The sequence below is a fragment of the Typopeltis vanoorti genome, chromosome 1, assembly GCF_054136105.1.
Source record: "Typopeltis vanoorti isolate ZY-2024b chromosome 1, IOZ_Tvanoo_1.0, whole genome shotgun sequence".
NCBI classification, from domain to species: domain Eukaryota; kingdom Metazoa; phylum Arthropoda; class Arachnida; order Uropygi; family Thelyphonidae; genus Typopeltis; species Typopeltis vanoorti.
The window spans coordinates 146,536,895-146,560,501 of NC_143549.1; the positions used below are offsets into that span (position 1 = coordinate 146,536,895).

Below are 23,607 nucleotides of genomic sequence, written 5' to 3' on the forward strand. Positions count from 1 at the left end.
CTAGTCAATTATTTGTGATATTTGTCAATGGGAAATTATAATTTCCCATTGACAAATTATAATTATAATTTAATTATAATTTTGTATGGTAACTGATTGTTGATTTTACGTGAGGATAATATCGACGAATCTGTAAAAATCTTAAAATTTGAGATTTCAAAATTTTCTGCAATTTTAAAATTTCTAATGTTTCAATTACATTCTAAAATTTTAAATCTTAAGAATTGGAAATCGAATAAAAAATGAGATTGGGTAGCATTCGTATCGTACCATTCGTCCATAAATTAATATTATTCGTAAGTTCTTATTTTATTTAATAAAAGTCTTTTGACATAATGTGCCTTTTCATATTGCTGAAGTCTAATTTTACACATATGCAACTACCATCTCTCTCTCTCTCTCTCTCTCTCTCTCTCTCTCTCTCTCTCTCTCTCCCTCTCTTTCTCTCTCTCTTAAATAATTTAGAAATACTCCAAATCTCAAAAAAAAAATTGTATCTTACGTCAGGATAAAAATTTTTATTACCATCTGTGGAGAGGAGTGTCGCAGTTTTATTTTTCTTAAATGTCTGCACGTGAGTGATAGGTGAACGTGATATATATAATACTTCTTTTCTTGTGGTAACCAGTTCGCTTCGTATATACATCACTGATGACCATAGATTAATAGGAGAAACTACAAATCTATCTATTGATTAGGACACATAATCTTTCCATCTCTTCCTTTCTTCATGAGACTCAAGTCTTGGATATTGTCCAGTAGATTTCTTTCAATGGTGTGTACTTTGGTGGCATCGACATCTTTCTTCAGCTCTTCCATATCTCTTTTCAGCTTGGCTCTTCGGTTCTGGAACCACGTGATTACTTGGGCGTTTGTCAGACCTAGTGACTGCGCAATCTCGTCACGATCTGCTGGAGAAAGATACTTTTGATATAAGAACCTTTTCTCCAATTCAAATATTTGATGATTTGTGAAAGCTGTTCGGGATTTCCGTTTTTTCTTCGGTTGTTGTCTGTTGTTGAAAAGATTCAGATGATCCCTTGAGGATTCTGAAAGATATGGAAGGAATTTCATTTGTGACATTAAATCCATATATATATATATATATATATATATATATATATATATATATATATATTGTAAATAAATATAAGTTGTACAGATTAATTGGATAGAAGCTACAAGATTTTGAAATATAATTTAAAAGACAGAAAATAATGCTGCCGACTACTTTCACTTGTCCGTTTTTAGGGGGAATCAAAATGAATGACATAATTTAACATATTAAATTCGAATATTCAAGACTCGAAGGATCAGCGAATTGTATTAAATAAATAGTCAAACATCCATAATGTATGAGGTTATAAAATTCGAATATCAGATAAAACTGTTAATTTAACTTCTGGCCAAAGTTAGCCAATATCTTCACGAACTTCATGTAAAACTTTATCTCAGCAAAAGAAATTAAACACAAGAGACAGTTATTAAGAAAACAACGATGTAGACGGTACATTTTCCATGAAGAGGCAACAGACAACAAAAATGAGCCGAAATATATTGCTAAAAAAAGAAGGATGTGCACGAAGTTCCTAAGAATGTGAAAGAGGAAATTTTAGAGTGTCTTCATCCGAAAACTAATTATGTCTATGCTGGAAATAAATGCTAATAAGGAACACAATTAGCAATTGTCAGAAAAATCTGAAGGGGAGAAAAGAAAGCCGCAAAGAAAGCTGTTAATAAGTTTACTATTAAATACTAAATTTCTATTTCAATGCTCATCCAATAGTTACATAAATCCCAAAGTCATCTGTTTATTAATAATATTTACAAAACACTAAAATTTATTGTCAAGTATTGAGGATGTACAGTAGTCGTCTCAATAAACAAACATCTATAAAATTAATTAATGAATAAACTAACATTAACCTAGTTATAAATATTTAAAATTTCGTAAAGTGGTGTATTCACCAGCCAGCCATTTGTGATATCATTTACATAAGGGTCGCAGTTCATTTAGTCTGGTCTAGTTTTACAGAATACTTCTGACGGCGTCGAGTTACTCCTCCAGATAATCTTAATCCAACAGAAAAGGCAAATGATTCTAAGGAGATCAAGCATATAAACTAGGCACAAAAATACCCCCTGATAGTGTGTAAGCAAAATCATTCCACCTATAACTTTGTTTCCAAGATAGTAAAAATGAAATTACATTTCTTCAAAGGCCGGACAGCAACGAAATAAGCATTCTTCTCGTCTACTTGATGAGAAGAACGAATAATTTGTAGATTCATTTTTCGAAATCAAGCAGAACTTATATGCGTTCTGGCGTTTACAAAACATATGAAAGGTGTAAGATTATGATGATACAAATCTTTCTTATGACAGTTAAGATCAAAACTGCAATGAGATCATGAATATGCTGCCGCTTCTCTATTAATATTTATCCCTTTTATATTTTCCTTTTAATTTTTTTTTTTTTTTTTTTTTTTTTGCATTTTTATATGTATATTGTTTGGGTTCCTCAGTTTTACAATACATTAAAAAAAATCTTTTTTTTTATCTTTGAAATTTATTGTTCCTTCTAGAAATGCAATCGGATTATTTAACTTGATTAATCTCGTATATGATTTGATTTAATTTCTGAATTTAAGATCATTTTATATTTTCCCTCGGAAATACAGCCTGAAGAAAGAGCCCGATTGTGCTTATGTAAACAGCATGCTGTCTATAAGTAACATGTACGTATACGAAAACTATAAATGCTATGTCTAGAATATATTTCTATCCGAATAGTGCCACATGCATTCGAAATAATATAAGTAAATTGTGAAAATATTTTTCCATTTTAATCGTATCGCATAATGATATTACAGTCACATTTTCATTATTTAATGAAATTCTCAAGTGGAAACTTTAAAGAGATTTTTATCGAAAAAATAGATGAATTTGCACCAAAGCATTTATACGTTATACAGGTGGAGAACATTTAACTGGTGGAGAACATTTAACATTTTTAGATATTATTGGGAAATTTCCCGGGTTTTTTTTTTAACTCAGTATTGAGTCAATGTCTTCTGAATCAATAAAAAGGGGAAAATTGCATAAACCATTTTAAGCAAACATTCTCCTTTATGGAAAAAAACGTCTCCTTTAGGATACATTCTCCCAACATATCATTACGTCTGTACAGGGAAAAGACTTTGACACCTTTTGTTCTTAGATTCCACCCCTCCCTGCTAACATGTTGTGAAGTTTGCACAGGGAAAGGACATAACACGAAGACACTTTTTGGTCTTAGTTTTCTGGTCTAATTCAATCATGTGCAACGACATAAACACGTTCACACATCCAAACTTCTTTTAGTTTAGTATTAGGAAGTCCATTAGACCGAAAAGGCACAGATTCGAATTGGTGTCGTCAGGGAGATCCAGGAGAGAAAAAAAAACTGCCGGAAAGAAAATTGTAAAGTAATATTTAAACAATAAAACAACATAAGGTGTTTCTATGCATTCTGCCAATTACACATGAATTAGCTGTCTGACGAATGTCTCCAAGTGTGGTAAAGTCGCCATCTGAGAATAAAATTTGCTCTTGGCTAACATTAAAACGGTGATTATGGGTCGCAAATTGTCGTCTGTAATGATTATGATTTGCAATGTCACAACGCCTGATAAATTCCTATGCTTCCTGTCATTAGGGCCTTTATTACTGTCGGATTTTCCCTTCCAGCTCTAAACTGGCATGGAAGTCGCACGCCTTGTCCTTGTGTCGCCTTCTAAACAGAGAAACGAAAAATGATGATGATGATAATAATAATAAATGCTGTTTGTGATTTTTGTTCACCATAAATAAGCAATCAAAGCAAAATCTTAAAGTATATTTTAAAATGCAGTATTATTATATTGCGGTTTTAATGTGCCTCCCACCCATGAAAGGTTGTTAACCTATTGTACATTAAGAGTAGCTTGGGTGGGCTAAGGGTTAGATCATACAGAAACTCTGCTCTGTGAACCAAACAGTGAAATTTTACAAGCTATTTGAGGTTCCCAATAAGTAGGATACTTCTCACAATACAGGTCGCGAATATCACCCAACACCTAAAAGATTTCTAAAAACGTCTGAGCCACAGTGCCTACAGAGAGCTTTCCAACACACATGCACACGTAACTTGTTAGTTGAAAGCGAGTTCCCTATTTTTGTGGACAAACCAGATTGATTATCATACACTAATATATTTTGTCTCATTTTCTAAGAGAGTTGGCTGTTTTGAATACCGAAGCAACCAAGGATATTAGTCCAGTATACTATGACTGTAAATTGTGTGAAAGTATGTTCTGGGGGATAATTTGAAAAAAAAAAAAAGGCTCTAATTTCGGGGAGGAAACGATCTGTATATTTCAGTAATAGATAACAAAAGCATAGTATTTTACGATGTAGTATTTACTTGTCTGCTTATTAATGCGATACTGAATGTTGTTGTCGTTTTGGTTTATTTCGTCTCGCCGTATACTAATTGTTATTAGACGATATAACGTGTAGATTTCAATATAAAATAGTTAATTATTTTTAAAAAGAAGATAAAGTTTCTTTAAAAAATCAGAATTAAAGTAACTTTTTCGCTTTTCTTAGGAAACGTCTTCATACACCATGTACTAATATATATAATAATTTCGAAATGAATTTTGTATCTCAATTTATTTTTGTGTCCCCGTGTGGTGGCCGGGATAAGAATAGCTCCACTGCATCCCATGCATGTCGCACGAGGCGACTAAAATGGGTACCCAATGAGGGTAATGGATGACAATGCTGTAGACAATGAAGTTCTAACCGAGGCTCGGCTATTGCTGTTGCCCTCCTGCCATGATCAAAGCTCATAGCTCAATAACATCCTATCCATACATTGTCCTCTTCAGACAACGAGGAATATGAAAAGCATTCTTACTTCGCCCATCTAGCCAAAAAAATATTTTTGCAAGCAACGAGTAAACTGTTACTGGTTGTTCGAGAACTAACTTGATGATTACTTCTCAGATAATTTAGCTCATGATATATTTTTGGCATGAAGTTTATAAATTATATGCATTCTGCAGGTGGATTTTTTTTTATTTTAAAGGAATGTAAAATGAGATTTGATCAACTTCTTCAGTATTATAAAACAACTTAAAGTATTGTATGTTTTTCATATTAATTAATTTTCATAGTGATATGCCTATTTTTCAATATGTAAATATCTTCTTACAGATTCAAAGATAATTAGTTTCACGCATCCCTGCTGATAGCACATAATAACAGTTTATTTATTCATTTTCGGAGCAAAAAAAAAAAAACTCCAACTTCTTCACGCGGCATTGACGAAAGCAACAAGCAATACGGAATGTGGAATGTACTTCTAGAAGACCAAAATTTATTATCAACGAAACTCCACATATCAGAGGAAGTGTGGGGGGGGAGAGGCAATGACGAGATTACTGAACCCTGGTAGAGTATCAAAGAAAAGAGCGACGCACACACGCCGAGAGTTATTCAATGTTGTTATAAAGTTAAATTGGCTCAACTAGAGGGAAACCTGCACAATAAAGAAGTCCCCATAAAGTTCCTGATATCCATGGTTGGGTGACATCCACGCTGACACGCTTCTCTAAAAACAGTCGGATTCAGTTGCGTTCCGACCGGGTGTGCGTGCGTGCGTGTGTGTGTGTGTGTGTGTGTGTGTGGGCGCGAGCCTACGTCCTCTTCTAGTTTTTGTTTTTATTTCTGTGGATGGTCGAACGTCTGTGTTTAAAAGCTTTGCACTTATTGTGTACGCGCGTCTGGGTACGGGGATCTTCCTGTAGACACCTTTTATCTTCCATGGCATTCCCCCCATCCTCACCTTTGAACGCTGTTTCCAGCAAGAACTGACCATAGTGTTTATTGTAGGTAACCGGCAATTATTTGGTCCTTTCCGTGCGCTTTAACTTGCTACATAAGGGTAGGTGTTGCCGTGAAGAGATGCCAGACCCTATAGAGGGAGGCGTTCGTTTCCCCTAAAATGAGTGCTTTACGGTGGATTGTATCCTGTCGTGAGTTTGTGCGATTTGCACCTTTTGATGTTTTCCCCGTTCATCCAATCGTATTTGAATTCGTGCATTTTCAACATTTGAAAGCAAGCTTTTCTATTTGTCGACACAGATGAATTAAGGAAAAATCTGTCACGAATTGAAAGCAAATGTACAATGTCATTCAAATTGCCTCCAGGTTTTCTTATTCTTATTGCAATTCCAGTTTAGTTAGATACTGTAGTAGATCCATAAATGGGGTGCTTGTTTTAATGATTCGTTTATTTATTTTAATTTTTGTTTCAATTTTAAGTTTTGTTAAACTTATTGTGGATTGCAAAGATTGTGATAGCGCTTCTTCGGAGTAGAAGGCAGAAGCGCATGCATATGGATTTAAATTCAAATATCTACTTAATAACTCTTTGATAGTTTTTACTCTGTATTGACTAACTTCTAAACTATTTTTATATTACCCTTTCGTCTCAAGAATGCATAAGTTAGCTGATTCCCTTTCTTCAGCTAGTTGACTGTATGCATAAAGCGAAAACACTTCTCTTTCTGGCCCCACTGATTTTGATAAAATCATCAAAGCTAGTTAAGCTGAAGGAAGAAGGTTTTTGAAGCGTAATTAAAATCACGCATGTAATAATAACTCTACACACGAGAAGGTGAAACACTTAATAGTCAAGTCTTGACCAATACAATCGCTCGCGGCGAGTAGATTTTGTCCCTCTAGTGAGTGTTGACAAAATAGAATAAAAAATAACTTTCTAAAAATCCTTTAACTTTAAAAACAGCATCTGCACTGCACCACTTATCATTTTATGGAAATCTCATTGATTATTGAGACATTATTAACGAGTTATTATTTTAATATATTATATTATCTTGCACGAGTGCATTTTTTCGTGGCAGTAGTGTTTTACATAATTTGTCGAGCTCTGCCTGTAGCACATCAGAGCCACGTATTGGTGAATTGATTATCAAATTGCCTTCGTAATACATATAACTTTTCAAAAACGTAGTTTTTTTAATTGTTGTTCAGTGAATTAATGATCAGACTGTTTCGTAGTTGTTAAAAATTGTAACCTAAGTGGCGTTATATTTAGTAGGCCGTGAAGATTTTGTTTATTTTTTGCTTAGTTGTCTATTTGTACTTTAAAAAGAGAAAAAGTGAATGAAATAAATAAATTATCCGTACCAACATTCTGGATTTCTCTTTCCTTATTCATTTCTTTCTTTGTTCTTCCAAAAATATGCAAGAAAATAAAAAAGACACAATTTAAATAAGTGTTTTACAGTTTCCTGATAATTGATTTTATTGAGATTTTGATAATGCCGAATTCTGGCATTTTTAACATTCATTCCACAAAATGGCAAACTGGCTAGCGAAAGGAAACAGTCACAGAATGTAGAAATCGGCTTAAGTATTTAATCTTAGCATTAAGTGGTTTTTCATGAAGACATGTTACTTAGCTATGACAGGCCATTTGGGCCTTACATGTCAAGAGAATAAACTGATGATAATTATTTAATATCAAAAATGTATTGACAGTAAAAAGTGCAGTTGATACCCAGGGTTTTCCTTTTTTATCCGTTCTGGGTGACAAAAAAGGTTCAAAGAGGACTTTTGATTTCCACTTCGTGTAAGCACTTGTATCCTATAGGTTTTAAACATGCGAGGTCAATATTGATCACTGAGTGTGTCGAAATGGTATGATATAAGTTCCTGTTATAATACTAAGCGATGATTATAAAATCACTATGATCGGTTTTTTTTTCCTTCGAACATTTTGTTTTTATATAGGATAGAATCAGAACAATGCGAATTTTTATAACTTATAAGCAGAGGGATTATGAGGAGATTTATACAGCGGATATCGAGAACTTTTTTCTCATGAAATTTAAAATTGAAATATGAAAGAAAATATCCGAAAGAAATATTCATTGTAATTCGTAGATGACCAGCATTCTCAAAGAAAAAAAACAAACTTTCGCTACAATGGGAATACTTTATTTATTAGTAGCTCCCAAGGACAGAAAATGACTTTTATATCAATGCAAGATTGAAAACGGCTACCTCCAATAATGTGAATGTCTTGGGAGTTTGGGTGTTGCCAGCAATTCTTTATATTAATGGCCAAGCTACGTGTGGTGAACTAATCGTCTGCCTGGAATCTCACATCCATCTTCACGCATCAATGTCTAGGTGAGGCAAGTAAATGGGGATTGGCTCCCGTCAAAAGACGAACGATGTTTAGTTTCAACTTTTTGGATAACCCCTATACAAAAATCACTTAAAGAAGTTTTCTTGCCAATGTTTTTTTGTGGGGGGGGGGCATGTGTTTCTCTCCTAGAATTGCTTACAAAAAGGTAAGGCTACTGTACAAATTGCAGAGTCGCACTCGAATTACCGTGATGTATCGCGACAGCCGTAGCTACACCTTCAATGTGAAAGCGCAGTCTCGTCTCCCCTTCTGCAAATCACTCTCGTAGGCAGCGACAAACAAACGACGGAAAGGATGTCTGAGTGAACGGTCTTTGTCGCAAAGTCACGAACGACATAGCTGGAAGAAAGAAATAAGCACGGATGTCTCGTGCCGACAGGAAACACAATCTAGCCTTTGTATTTCAATGTGGACACTGTGTAAAGGTGTAGTCAAAGTATTTAGTACGGTATTGTCACAAAGCGTCGCATTCGCTTGTCATGGTTTTTCATACCATCCGCCAAGCTGGGCAGATAATGGGTTTTTGGAGTGAAAATAATAAAAAGGAGGTGATGCTCTTCCTGTGAAAGGAATGGAAGAGAAAGGGTTGGTTGTCAGAATGCATTTTTTATAAGCTAATAGCTTGTTGAATACAGCAGATCTATTCTCTAAGAAACTTTCGCTTGCTATTCATTGCATGTACATAAATTATGGAAATCATTTGATGTTGCTATTCATGATGATAAATAGCATTGTAAATTCTATGGAAATGTCATACCCAGCGTTTAGAGTAGACTCTGTACTTGGTAATTTTTGAAAAGGGACCGGGAGAGGTATTCGCGTTTATCGTTGAGCTGACTAAATGCAACAGTCTTACATTTCCATTATTGTGTATTGTTCGAATAGAATTTGAAGGGGGAGGTTGTTTTGAATTAAGACTATGAGACCAGTATACTACGCCTGTTAACTGCGTGTATTCTTGTGGTCAATTTGTGTGTATCATAGGATGCAAAAGTCCAAGTTTTCAAGAGGAACAATCCTGCCACCTCTGTATGAGAAAGACGAACTTTCATTCAGTTGAAAGACCCTCATCAAGGTATTCTTCAGCATCCTACACGGGATTCGAACCCATGCATTTCCAACCAAACTGACTGAGCTCTAGAAGTGGAGCTATAACTCTTGGATATAATGCATTAGCAATAATTTCAGTCTCTTGCATTTCCTCAATGTCGGTGTCATGCATTGATAGAAGTATTTTTCCTCACAGAAATTAGTGTTTTTTTCCCTCCTAAGAAACCCAACGTAAATACATGCAGTTATTAATTTCATTTTGATATTTTCTCATCTCATCTCATCTTCCTTATACCCTCTTTTACCTTGCAGTGTCGAGGGTCCATTGATCATCAGACCTCACTCCGTTTACAGGATAAGGTGGTCAGCCTTATGCCCCGGTGTATCCTATGGCCTGTAGTGTTGAGTTCTCAAGGCCAATTTTCTTTATTTATATATTAGTACGCACAACCACTATCCTGTAAAATTATGTTAATTTTTAAATAATATTTTAATATGAGCATCATCTTAAATAGCCACGATCAATTTAAGATATTTGAGAATTATTATTTGCGAAGGATTTTTCATAATGGAAAAGACGATGAACAACAACAACCGAGATTTTTAAGAAATGCGAGCATCACATCGAAATGGAGAGAGAGTTGATAATGGAAGGCGGAGACGCAAGAGTATCTTTAAAAAGCAAACATTTAAAGGATGTGACAGAGGCACTAAATTCATTGATATGTTTTGTATAATATCTTAGGGGCATATTACGGGAGAAACGTTTTTCATTCATAACAGATATCACAGGAAACAAAATGCAAATATACAAGGCACTTGCACCCGCAGCATTACGGGGGGGGGCGGAATGTGAACACTTATAAAGATAGCCAAAGCAGGATAGAAATGAGAATTGTGGGTGGTCGGAAATACTCTCAACGATGTGTTCAAAAAGAGATAAAAATGATATCGAGGAATGTTAATAAAGAATAAAGGGGAGTGACAGAGAGAGAAAATTAGTCCTTGCAAAATGTATCTCCTCAGAATAACAGAAAAGAATCTGATTTGGTGTGACCATGAAAGTTGTAGGGATCCAGAGAATTTTCCACAAGAATTTTGATTTCTGTTTTACATGGTTATATGCCTTTACTCAAGGTTTTATAGATTTCTCCTGTTAGTGCAGTGATTGGTAAAGCAAACGCTTTACAGACAAACAAAACAGCAATGAGAAGATCGTTGTTCATTTCGTTTCTGATTCATACTCAGCAATGTTGATATTTTCTCGCCACGTTTTGTATTGCTTTATTTGTACATTTATACTGCAATTTACTTTACAATAACTTCTCCTAAATGCGTATATTTTGATTTTGTGTATCATACACTTTAAGATGTTTCTACCGATAAATCAATGATGGCCTATTTAATAAAATTTGTATAAATATTTATATATATAGCGACTACTTCTTAGCAATTCTGACAGCTCTGGCATCAGGGGGTAAAAAACAAACCAGTGTCAAACGTATTACTTCTTGATTATCTTTTCGCTTACCTCAGTTCTCTTTTGCGTTGCATTCATTATATGGGTACTGTACTAACAAATCCACATATATTGCAACTTATATATGTTTTATGTGTCTTCTGTTCACGAGAGGTAGTAAACCTATAGATCAAATATATATATATATATATATATTTTTTTTTTTTTGATATTATTAAAACAGTTCCAAAACTGTGCTCTAAAGACCAAACAGAACTTTTTTTTCAAGCCACTTCAAGTCTCCAGTAAACAGGAAGCTGGTCGCACACTGAGCAACGAAATCCATCTTACACTTAAAGACAATCACAAGACATTCGCACCCACTGTGGAAATCAACCTACAGCCTATTGCTTGGATAGCGGATACGCTAACAACTCAGACAACCGATTGCGTGCGTGCGTGCGTGCGTGTGTGTGTGTGTGTGTGTGTGTCGAAAAGTGAAGAGTGGAGTTACTTTAGAGTTTAAAAAATGTTCCTCAGCATCAAGTTCGATTGACTTCAGCACCATTGGAAATTGATCCACGTGTATGAACGAACAAAATGTTCAAAAACTTTGTATAGTCGAAGTTCCACTTTAAAGAACTGAAGTTCGCTATTATTTCGACAAAAACTTCAAAGATTTGATCCTGTAATAAAACGATAACCGTAGCTTGCAGAAACTGTAAACCGCATTTCAGGATTAGGCTACGAATTATAGCCTTAATAGGCGATTTGAGATTAGGTGTGGTTTCCACTGAACCTACATTTGTTCTCTTATCCATTACACACACACACACACACACACACACACACACACACACACACACACACACACACACAAATTTAAAGTCTAATCCGCTCTTAAGTCAACAGGCTGCGTGTTGATATCACGGCTTTGGCATGGATATTTGCAAATATCCATGCCAAAGCTGTGATATCAACTTTTGTAAATCTTTTTTTTTTTACAAAACAAATTTTGTAAATCAAAGCTCACAGGCGGGCCGAACAAAATCGCTTCGCGATTTTGTGCGGCCCGCCTGTGGGTTTTGATTTTCACGAGGGAAAAAATAAAATAACAATTTGAATCGAATGCGTATTAAATATTTTAATTCTATTACTAATCGATAATCTCGATGTTGGTAACTTTATTTGGTGTTTTTATATCACTCATGTGATTTTCAAATATTAGATGTGTCAAAGAAACGTTCTTATACTGTTTTGTTCTAACGCGCGTGCTCCGGGTGCTCACGGGGAACGTGAGCGTGCGATTTAGTGCACAATTAGTGTTGTTCGTTTGTTCAGCCATCGAGGTTGTGTCGCTGTTGCTCACTTACAATACGTATTGTGATGCAACCCTCGGATAAATCTTTTTTTTTTTTTTTTTTTAATGCGACCCTCGGATTATCTAAGGTTGGACAGCCCTGGTCTAGTTGATTGACAATTTTCACGGCCGGTGTGAGACTTACAGTCTGCTTATTAGAGGACTGAAATGGCTTTAAAAAGTTCCATGTTTGCTTCTAGAGCAGGGCTTCTGGATGTTCACTCTTTAGCCCATCCAACGTAATAATTAATGCAATATTGGCAATTAATTCTTCTCGTTCATAAACAAAATTTTAAATTCGAACACGAACAATGAAATTCTTCTTTTTCTGAAACTAACCTTCTTCATTATCCTTCTTATTATTCCTCCCTCCTCTTTTACCTTGCGGTGTAGAAAAATGCTTGACACTGCAAGGTAAAAGAGGAAGGAAGGAGTAATGAGAAGGATAATAAAATTATCCCTGTTTGTTTTCAAGTGTTTGAATTTAAAAATAAAAAAAAAAGAAAGTAAACATTAATTAGAATTAGTAACTAATAGGAGAATACATTATTATAGTTGCTGAAATATTATTTCATATAATGTTTTAATAGCGTTTTTAGCACTTGGCGTTTAATTCCATATTGCCCATCATTTAATGACAATGAATTTCTTTTTCTTTTTATGTAAGAGTCGAAAATTATTTTTAGCGAGCTTGCTTCGCATAACCAATAATATTCCAAAGGGGACAACGACTGATACGTTGAATGCCGAAAAATAAATCACTGGTTTTGGATGAAAATTAAGCAAAGACAAATCCAACAAATGCCTGGTTTCACTCCGTAGAATGCACCATGACATATCCTTGAGCACTCTAACAGATGTTGACGTGTTTTAGATGTCTCGATATATTTTCATTCACCTCATAAGATTGAGGCAACCGAAACTGTTATTCTCTCCTCTACGGAGAAACATAATCCACGCAGTTAGCAGGGGAAGAGGAGGAGGAGGAGGAAGGGCACCAGATAACACACGAAGTCCCATTCCAAGGACCGATGACGGAATTACGATCCCTCTCATTCGTCATGTGGACCACCACCCATTTCTAGAGCGACTGCGAGGCCACCAAGACACACACACACACAGACACGCACACGGGTATACACTTGCGATGTTTCAACCGCAAACAATCCCAGTCACTGGGATTCGTCGTTTCCGCTCCTTGCAAGATCGGTAATAACCGCTTGTGACAAGGAACGGAACGTTGCACGAGCGGGGACAGCACTTCTCGTTTCGACAAGGCAATAAGTCACCGTGGGATGCTGAAAACTGTAGATCTCTGGCGAAATGTCCGACTCCCGAGAGCCCCACCCATTTCTAACCATTCCTTCACTGCCAACTGCTAAGAACACTACTTACTGGAACTAATTGCCCCCGGAATCGTATTTTTCTCTCCGTAACCCTGGCTGTCACAAAGACCGCCCGCTGCGATTGCTCGGATTGCAACGAACCACCATGTCATAGCTATTGAAGCTGCTTCGAAGTTTAACGCGAAAATCTTATTGCTTCGTCTATTTCCCAGACCTATTTGAACCGGAAGAGAAAGGAAAACTCGGGGGGGGGGGGGGGGGGAGATTAGCCGATTTTTCTGAGGGAATGAAAGTTCTTGTCTAAAAATATTTTCCGGAGTTTTGCGGATTTCTATCGACAAATATTTGAAAAATATCTAAATGATTCAAGTGTTTTAAAATTGTCTTATATTTCTTAATCATTTTCCCGGAGTGTGTAACCTTTAATACACTCATATTAAAATGTGCAGCAGGTTCAAAACCGAAGTGGAGTTTATGACATGAAATAAAACTGATTATTAGCTAACGTTAAGGTAACAAATCCAAGTTGCAAGCAGTGCATTCTTTTAAAATTCGGTAGCAGTAATTGGGTAGCTACACAATTGAGAAGAATGATAACACAGATAACAATGAAGACTGCATCATTTTATTAGTTTTAGATTGCTATTAGGTGTCTATTCGCGTCCGTTTCTGGGATTAATTGTTATAACAAAATTGTAATAAAATTATATTGAGCCTTTTATAAGTTTATTTCTTTTTCATTTTTAAACTGTTTAAAATATTTAATTATCGATTATAAGTAAAATACAAGTTGTCTTATATCAGAGAAAAATAAAATGCTCATTAACATGTAAAAGTAGTAAGGTGATCACACTCAAACTTTCAAATAAAATAAACTTCTCAGAACAATTGAGACTGACCCCAATCACGGGCTATCATTGGGAAATTGCCACTTCTAAACTAGAGATTCAAAAGTCCATTATAACTTTGGAAAGAAGTTGCGATGCAGGTTACTGCTCAGCAACAAATATTCATAACTCAAACGGTGCCATTAAATGTATGAAGGTAAATGCATATGGATGTGTTTGTGAATGTCTCTAGGTGGAAGATGACTCCCACCCGCTTACGAAAATCCTGAAATGACTTGAAAAATGTCCATATTTGTAGACTAGAATCACAATTTTTGGACTGTGTAACATTTATCCTACTTAGAGCATTAAATATATGATAGGATTCATTTGAATCTCCCAGAACCTTTTGTGGGTAGAATTTAAATGTATAATAGTAATAATAATAATAATAAAACTCATTTTACTCAGTACATTTTCCTCGGATCTAATGCAGATGATATTAGTTGGCTTTTGGATTGCGTTCTTTCTGAAAGATGGCGTACATTATAAATTCAAACATTTCTGTTAAGTCTATTACACCAAGGATGAGTAATTAATAGAATTTATTATCAAAGAATACCGAAAATTAAAATGAATTTTGAAAGAGTCTGACTTTGATAGCATGTCTCTCTTTCTCTTCCACACACACTTCCCGAGGGCAACTATGCCCCACCCTGAACAGACATGGGTGGGAACCTCGATTGGCCTGAGAAAGTAACCGAGCCCCGACGACAAGTTTCAAGAGATATACGACAAGACAAGACTTAATGGTGTTGCAGATGTCTCAAAGTTAGTTTTTGAAGCAGGGTGGTTATTTGTATGACAAAGGATAATACCTTTAGTGGTTTGTTTAGTCGTCAGTGTCTACTTTGATGGGTAATTTGTCACGAAGAATATCATATAAATTGGCAGTATGTCCATCCAATCCGTAGGTCTGATTTCAGTTGATAATGATGACGAAATTAAAGTACGCTTTTTTTTAAGGGTTGTCTGTAGTTTTTTCCTTCTACGGATCATCGCTCTCTGATTGACAATCATTCCATCATCGAAAACTTCATGGTAAGCCTAACAAGAGAAGCCGAATTGTCTTTTATGCTGCGACACTAAACGTAGTCACTGCTGTCACAACTAGGTGGAAATCTAATTTTCTCCGCGCCTTCGTTATAGAAGGGACGGGCATCCCAAACACATTTTGGTGTTGCCTGTGAAGTCAACGATAAAATAGGCTTAGTGTGACTGACGTCCAATTAGTGCCGCGCTTCTATTTGTAGGGCACTCAAATTCTTCCGTCAGAAAATGTCTTTATCTATTTATATTTATCCTCGTGTTTGCAAGCTTTGTCTTCTTCATTTAAGGTCATCATACTGGTTCTGCTTTTAACAACTAGTGAGGCAGAACATGCTATCAGAATGAGAAGAAAAAATGTATTCTTGTTCTGGGCCATACCTATTTATATATTCATGTTGTTCCTCGTGCTAAGGAGAATCTCAAGAAACATTTCTTGTTCTGAAGTAATGGGTAATTCTTTTATGAATTAATTTTATGAAACAACCAACGTTACATTACGGAATCAATTGCATTGCAGTGTTATTTATTTCAATAGAAATGACTTTAAAACAGATGTTGCATATGCCACTCTGTGATATACGTTACTGGTATAACACTATAAAGTACTGGTACTGAAAATGTAAATTATATATATATACTGTACCGCCGACTCAGTCTATTCTCTCTACTATATTGATTAAAGACAGCTCGTTTGGTCGTTCCTCAAAATTGCGACTTGACATCTTGGCAAATCTGTTCTCAGCAGCCTACTGAAATCGATGCACAAAACACTAGATAATGGGTATCGCTATTTTCGAGACAAAGTTTCTCTTTCCCTGCTTCAATCCTTCAATAAGTGTGGTGGTACCAGTGTTATGCTGGAAAAAGTCGATATGTAATAGAAAAGAAATCTTTGTCTATAAGAGGGGGGAAAACCTAGAAATTCAAGTTAATGTCAGACTGCATGTGATATTTCAGACACTTTCGAATTAAAATTTGTAAATTTTTGTAGTTCTAATTTTCGATCCAGTTTCCTTTTCTCAAGATTGTTTCTGTTGTGAAAGGATGACGAAAAACAGCAAAGGGCGTGTAATATTCAGACTCGTTGGAAATCCAAGCTTTTTTTAAATATTTATTTGTTTCCTCATTTTATTGGTTGCTATTTTCACTTAATCCTAGTCCGATTTTTATTATAACCCAATGCAGATATGTCAGTCGAAATAATTTCCCTTTTCACCTAGTATTTTCGACATATTCATCAGAAATAATGCGAGAGAGAGAGAGAGAGAGAGCTTTCGCCCTGTAATTATTCTCTGTGAAAGTCTTATGTAACGTTTATGACAAGGTTGAATTATTCGCAGGTTTCGTTTCATGGTATTCTGTGCTTTGAAAGATTTGGGATAATTTAGAACATGATGGGTAAATCAGGTACAATACTCATTATGTTGAACAAAAATTCTTTAGAGAAAATTTGCTCATACCAGAAAATATAGGTCGGCCCATGTTTAAAGATATCTGTGTATGACGAAGTGTGCGCTCATAATGAAATGGAGTCCATCCACTCAGTTAGAATCTTATAACTGAGTGGATGGCATATTCTGGAGTATTTCTACCCTGTGCTTAAATGGTCTAGTAGGTACTTTCAATCGAAAAAAAAAAAAACAAAAAAACTTGCCTTATGTCTTAGGATAATCTGGCGGAATTGATTAACCGCAAATATTCTACGACTAACTTGACGGCTTGTCAGAAGCAAAAATTCAAGTCTCTGGAAGGAACAAACCTGGTTTCTCCGTATAAAATCCAATAACTCACATTAAATATCCCTTGTAAAGGATCTACATCCTAGACAGGATTTAAATCTGTAATGACGAAAGGATTGCGCTCTTGAGGTGCTACTGATGAGATCCAACCAGTTCTAAAATATACCGGAGGATATAACAAAAACCAATGGGTAATTAAATTTTCTGTTTGGCAGAGGAAAAGGGCTTGTCCTAAGTATATATTTAGGAAAATCAGACAGACTTTGGTTACGACTCATTGCTCTTACTTTGAATATAGTTAAATTGACTAAGGGATTACCACAATTTCTTTGTCGTATAAACTATTAAAAATAATTTCTGTTTTCCACCCGTGGCAAATTTCGACACCATTGTGCATGGCCGAAACATAATACTTTAATTTTTTAGAGAGAGAGAGAGAGAGATCTAATACTGAATGGCTTCATACATCGTTTATTCGGCTTCGTCTATGAACAAAACAATTGGTGGGATACCAAACAACAGTTGTCCTAAAACTCTGGAATATCATGTCCCTTTAAAATACAATGCGATTCTGTTTTACACAGTGAATGTCTCTTCTCCCTCCTCACACGAGGAGGCTCAATAGCTAAGTTAAAATTATATTTAAACAAACGAAATTCAAATAATCTAATTTGCTTTAACACGAAATTTTATACATAATTCTTAAAGTGTTCTGCAATCTTCTTTTAAGTCGTTCATGACTTCCTTGAATTAGATCTTAATTTAACAACACCTATAAAACAATCATTTATTGATTCCCTATCATTTAAATCTTCTAACCCGCTTCTGATTATAAACGATATATTCTTCCCAAAATGGGAATTTTGTTTTCCATTTCTTCCCTCCATCTATTTTCTCTATGCTCGTTTAATCATTTACAAAGATTAACTGTTAATCTTTTGTTAACCTTATCCGTGTCTATAGAATGCATTCTTCATGGAAACTTATCCCCATCATCACGATTTGTCTTAAAAATTCATCGCACAATGTGTGAGCATATCCCTTTATTCTTTCAAGTGAAATTATCTTAGCCGGTTTGAGTTGACCTATTTTAAGCAAAATTAGCATGACAGTTAACGAAATGCTATGCAGTTTTGTTTTGTTTTTTTCCCTCTCTCTTTCTCTAACTCGTTGTGCACGTCATAAGGATCTTCACGATGACAGCTGTATTTTCTAACGTGCCCATTTAACATTGAAAACAGCCGGTTAGGAGAAAATCAATTTGCTTACGAAGCACGATTTTGCAATTTTTATATGAAATCATAGTTATTTTATTCCTCTTTTTCCCTATTTAAAACCAAAATATGTGAATCTGGTCTTAAATTCTTTGATTTATCAAAAAATATTTAAAATGAATAAAAGAAATAAAAACCGCACAAAAGAAATAATATATATTAAAACTACACTACTAACTTAAGTTTAAATAAAATAAAGTCTACTGGTTCAGTTGAAATAAATAAAGTCGGTTGTATTCAATGTATTAACACGTTCATTGCCATTCACGCGATATCGCGCGATGCGAGTTCTCACCAACCGGCCGATCACGCGTTATCGCGTTGACGTCGCTAACTAAATAAAAAAATAAAAAAAATTTGGCCACCACACGAAATTCCAATTTTCAGCTTGGCAATGAAAGTGTTAAAGATAATATCGGTTTATGCTATTGCGCATGCACGAAGAATCTAAAATAAGAGAAAATCGTATAGCACAGCATATGCACAAAAAATAAACATTCCATATTTACATTTGTAATGGGTGTATTAGAAGCTATAAGAAAATTTATTATTTCCGATTTTATTCAATCTATCCACCATCTTCAAGGTCCACCTTTCCTAATTGGGTTGTGGGGGGCAGCAGCTGCAAGAGAGACTCCCAAACCTGTCCACCCAAGGTTTTGGATATAGTCTATTCCGCGAGTCCTTGACCTTCCACCCTTTCTGGCTTGGCAAAGAGGACCTGCTGGGGGAGTCTCTCTCTTGTGGCATTCTGACCACGCGCCGTACCATCTTAACCGTGATCTCTCAACACAGAGAAGCAGCAGTTGACTATTGAGGGTTTCCCGAATTGCAGAGCTACTGATCCTATCGAGTTTTGTCAGCCCCGCAACCCCTCGAAGGAACCTCATTTCAGCCACTTGGATTCGTGTCCGCATTCTTTCGGTCATTACCCAACTCTCATGACTATAGGTGAGGATGGGGACATAGATTGTATTGAAGACAGCCAGCTTTGCCTTCTGGCTTAACTCCTGCTTCAATACTACCGAACGGCCAAGCTCCCGCAATATTGCGCTTGCTGATCCATTTCGAGTATCTAGCTCTACATCCCACTATCCATCACTCGTGAATATGGACCCAAGGTATTTAAACTTCTCCACCTGCCTCAGTGGGACTCTACTCACATGTAGAGTGCACTGGGATGGTTGTCTTGAGACCACAAATGTTTCCGTTTTGGCACATTGATCTTCATCCCGGCTTCTGCACAAACAGCTACAAACCTATCCAGAGTCCTCTGGAGGTCATCTGTGGGCAGAGCTAAGCAGAACTAGGTCATCTGCAAAAAAAAAAGCAGACGTCCAATGCTACGTCTTCCAATTCTGACACACTCACTGCCTCAGCTATGCCTATCAATCTACTCCATAAATATTACGAAAAGGAGGGGTGACAGAACACACCCTTGGTGGAGACCAACGGAGACTGTGAAAGATTCAGATTTTTTGCTGTTTACCCTGACACTAAACTCCGGGCATTCATACAGGAACTTGATAGCAGCTAATAGTTGGCCATCCACTCCATACTCCTGTACTACTTGCCAAAGCTTATCCCAAGAAACCCAGTCATATGCCTTCTCCTAGTCCACAAAACATGTGTAGACATTCTTAGCATATTCCCAAGATTTCTCAATGAATTGCCTTAAAGTGGAGATTTTCCAGTTGTGCTTCTACCAGGACGAAAGCTACATTGTGTTTCTTGGAACTTTGACTCAACTATGCTCCTGCATCTTCTTTCCAAGCACCTAGCATATACTTTCCCAGGCAGGCTGAGCAGAGAAATGCCACGATAGTTGCTGCAATCTCTCTGGTCTCCCTTCTTGAAGACTGGTATTATTATGCCTGTCTGCCACTGCATTGTTGCTCGCCCAGATATCCAAGCAGCATGACACACTCGAGTCAGCCAGAGAACACTGTCTCGATTTAAGGCTTTTTGCATTTCGGGCCGAATTTCATCATCACCAACAGTCCTGCCCGATTTTAGCGATTTTATTGCTAAATGGACCTCTTCTGCGGTGAGATATATCCCCGATCTGCACCTCTTCAATGTCCACAGCTGCCGGGCCACCTGGGTTAAAAAGGCTCAAAGTATTCCCCTCCATCTGTGGAGGATATCCTTTTGGGTTGTTAAAAGTGCACCATCAGAGACTTTAATTACCCTTGCTGTGTGCACGATTTCCTCCTTCGAAGGCGGCGGATGGTCTGCCAAAATACCTTGTTGGCATTTGCATGGGATGAGTCTAATCTTTCTCCAAAGGATTCCCAAGTCTTCTGCTTTGCTGTCTTTACTGCCTCAGCAGCAGCTTTTTGCGCCTCAGTGTACCGGAAACGCATCTCAAGTGACAAAACTATGTTTATTTTTTTTAAAATAAAACTAATATTTCTATAAATAGGTTGAATAATGTACTAATCTCCAAATATAGTGCATATATAATCTTTTTTTATTACCGTTAATGTAATCTATGAATGTAAAATATATTTTACTTATTATCTCTGGCCAATATTATATCACTTAGTAAAACGCTAGAATAGGTAAAATACTGACTATATTAGGTATATGCACTGAGTACACGCAGGAAATTCTATTAAACATATGTTTTGACAAGTACTTAATATAAGTACTAGAAAAATCGCCACTAAAATAAGTGTTGAAGTGTACTCCTAAATTAACTGTTTCAATATGCGCATACAGATTAAAATCTAGTTGTAACTTAAAAAAAAAAAGTAAATATTCGCAGGTGACATCTTATTATTTACATGTTCTATTGTTTGCCTCGTTTTTTGTTTCTGTTTAATTAGTTCCGCTAGGATTTTATAGCTAAATTAACACACAACAAGTAGTGAATTTACTCTGTTGATTAAAGCGTCTTTATATGCAATTAGCCATACACGCGATTAGATGCAGTCTTTTGGAAAATATTGTGGATTTTAATTACATTTATTAACCTATTGCGTGCTCGAGTCTATATTAAAAAAAATAAAAAATAATAAAAAAAAACTGAGAACTGCGCTAAACTTCTAAGCTCAGACTTTTTTTTTTTTTTTGTCGTAGAATCCGTTATAATATTAGTCACTTCACAATTAATTTCATATATAATATCAAATATCATTATTCTTTTAATATAATTCTTATAATTTTATGTAAATGTTATACTTAACATTTCCTTTTCAATCAGCCTTACGATTTTAATGGCGTCGAAGCCCACCTTATAATACAACTAAACCTGCAATCAAAGGTAGAGGTTCAACTGCCTTGAACTGAATACTTGGAATAATAAAAAATAATTTAAGTAGCATTTTTCTTCATTCCGTTAATAAATTTCAACAACAACAGTGCTGCACTATTAATATTTAGAGTAGTTTCGTATAACAAATTGAGCACCGGAAGTTCCACTTTCATTAGCTGCTCTCGGGTTTGATATAAAATTTAAATATTGAGTAATAATGATCCTTTTTTTTTCGTCATAATGCATTCCTTTTTCGAATTTTTCTTATTCTATTCATCGTCAGCGGCAGCGAAAGTCACTTCAAGTATTATTAATGAGCGATTATAACACATATCACGGGATGAAGATCTCTTTTAATTACGTTGAAGACATTGCCGAAAATGCATAACATGCTTGATAATGGTAATTACTGTTGTAATTAGCGTTTTAAGTCTCTATAAGTCTTTTTCTTTTTATTTAAAAAAAACAGGATTGGAAATTTAGGAAAGAAGAATAAAAAATCGTTGTAATGAGCTTAAATGATTTTAGTTTGTGATGAAAAGTAATTCACGGTTATGTTTTTGTAGTGTATATCGTCTGCTTATCTACGGATAATTCATACTTGAAATTCTTTATTAATTATCGATAACGAGTGTTTTTCTCCCTACCTACCTCTGCTGTCGACTCATCATTGAAGTTTTATACAATACGTTGATGATTTTGTTTAAAAAAAAATATGTTTAGAATTTATTTTATTGAAATACTTTATTGAAATAAGTAACATTTTTTTCAAGTTCAAAACCATTTTATATATATACGCATTTATTCAATCTTCAAATTAAACAAAAAAGAAAATAGCATTTTTTGAAACAAAGAGATGCCCGATGAGACATCCAAATTGGATTTCTGAAGCAAATGATGAAAAGTCAATGGCCTCTATAGACAAGTAGGCTAATCATTCAGATATTTCTTATATACATTATGTTTCTCTAGACTTAGATAATCAATAAATTTAAAATAAAATTACTTGTTAAATTAAATTTACTTTTCTAATTAATGAAAAGATTTCTAACATTTTCTGTATTTCAGAGTATTTTAGTAATAATTTTAAACACCTTTTTATTACTTGTATAAGATAGTATATGATTCTGCAATTAATATACGTAGTTAATGAGACATGACCTAATGGGGGTTGAAGAATCAGTCGGCCGTGAGATGTGGTGATGTGGTGATTGATTCATTCAATCCAATACCCCTTGGAGGGTAATGGATGGCAATGCTGTAGCCAATGAAGTTCTAACTGAGGCTCGGCTATTGCTGTTACCCTCCTGCCATGATCAGAGCTTTAATTGCTCAATAACACCTTATCCACACACTGTCCTCTACAGATAACGGGGAAGATGAAAAGCATTCTTGCTTCGCCCCTTTAAGCCAGTCCTTATAAGGACTATAAGGACGTACTTAATCAAGATAAATCGACTGTGCAATGCAGTGATTATTACTGTTGTATTAGGCTATGTTATATGATGGTGGGTTTAATTATTCTATCTTTTTTTATATATATCTTTAATTCGCTTTATTATCCTATTTATTTATATCTTTATGTACTTTATATTTTTCTCTCTATCCTATCTCTTTTTTAATGTCTCTATCTTATCTTTAAATATCTTATATATAGTTTAATGCAACTTTCGTTATGTACTTCTAACTATTCTTCCTTATCACTCTTTGGTATATCTTTAATATATCTCTCTTTTCTCTTGTACATTAATTCGCTTTCCTTATCACTCTTTAATCTCGTATATATCTCACGCTTAACTGCCTTCCGCACTTGTTCTTATTCTTATTCTTAGAACACCAGAAAATTTATTTGTTTAAAAGCTGTGCCACTGATGTTCGTTTTCTATTAACAAGAAGTGTAACATGCGTCCAGTAGTT

General features: G+C 35.3%; 1 protein-coding gene across 1 annotated transcript in view; it reads right to left on the bottom strand.

The window, feature by feature from the left end:
* Positions 1-417: 417 nt before the first annotated feature.
* Positions 418-23,607, bottom strand: part of LOC150110519 (transcription factor LBX2-like) — a 133,696-nt gene continuing 110,506 nt past the window's right edge. The window contains exon 2 of the mRNA XM_090394434.1: positions 418-1,049. Coding sequence (XP_090250560.1) covers positions 688-1,049 — 362 coding nt within the window. The 3' untranslated portion in view covers positions 418-687. The remainder of the gene's footprint in view (positions 1,050-23,607) is intronic.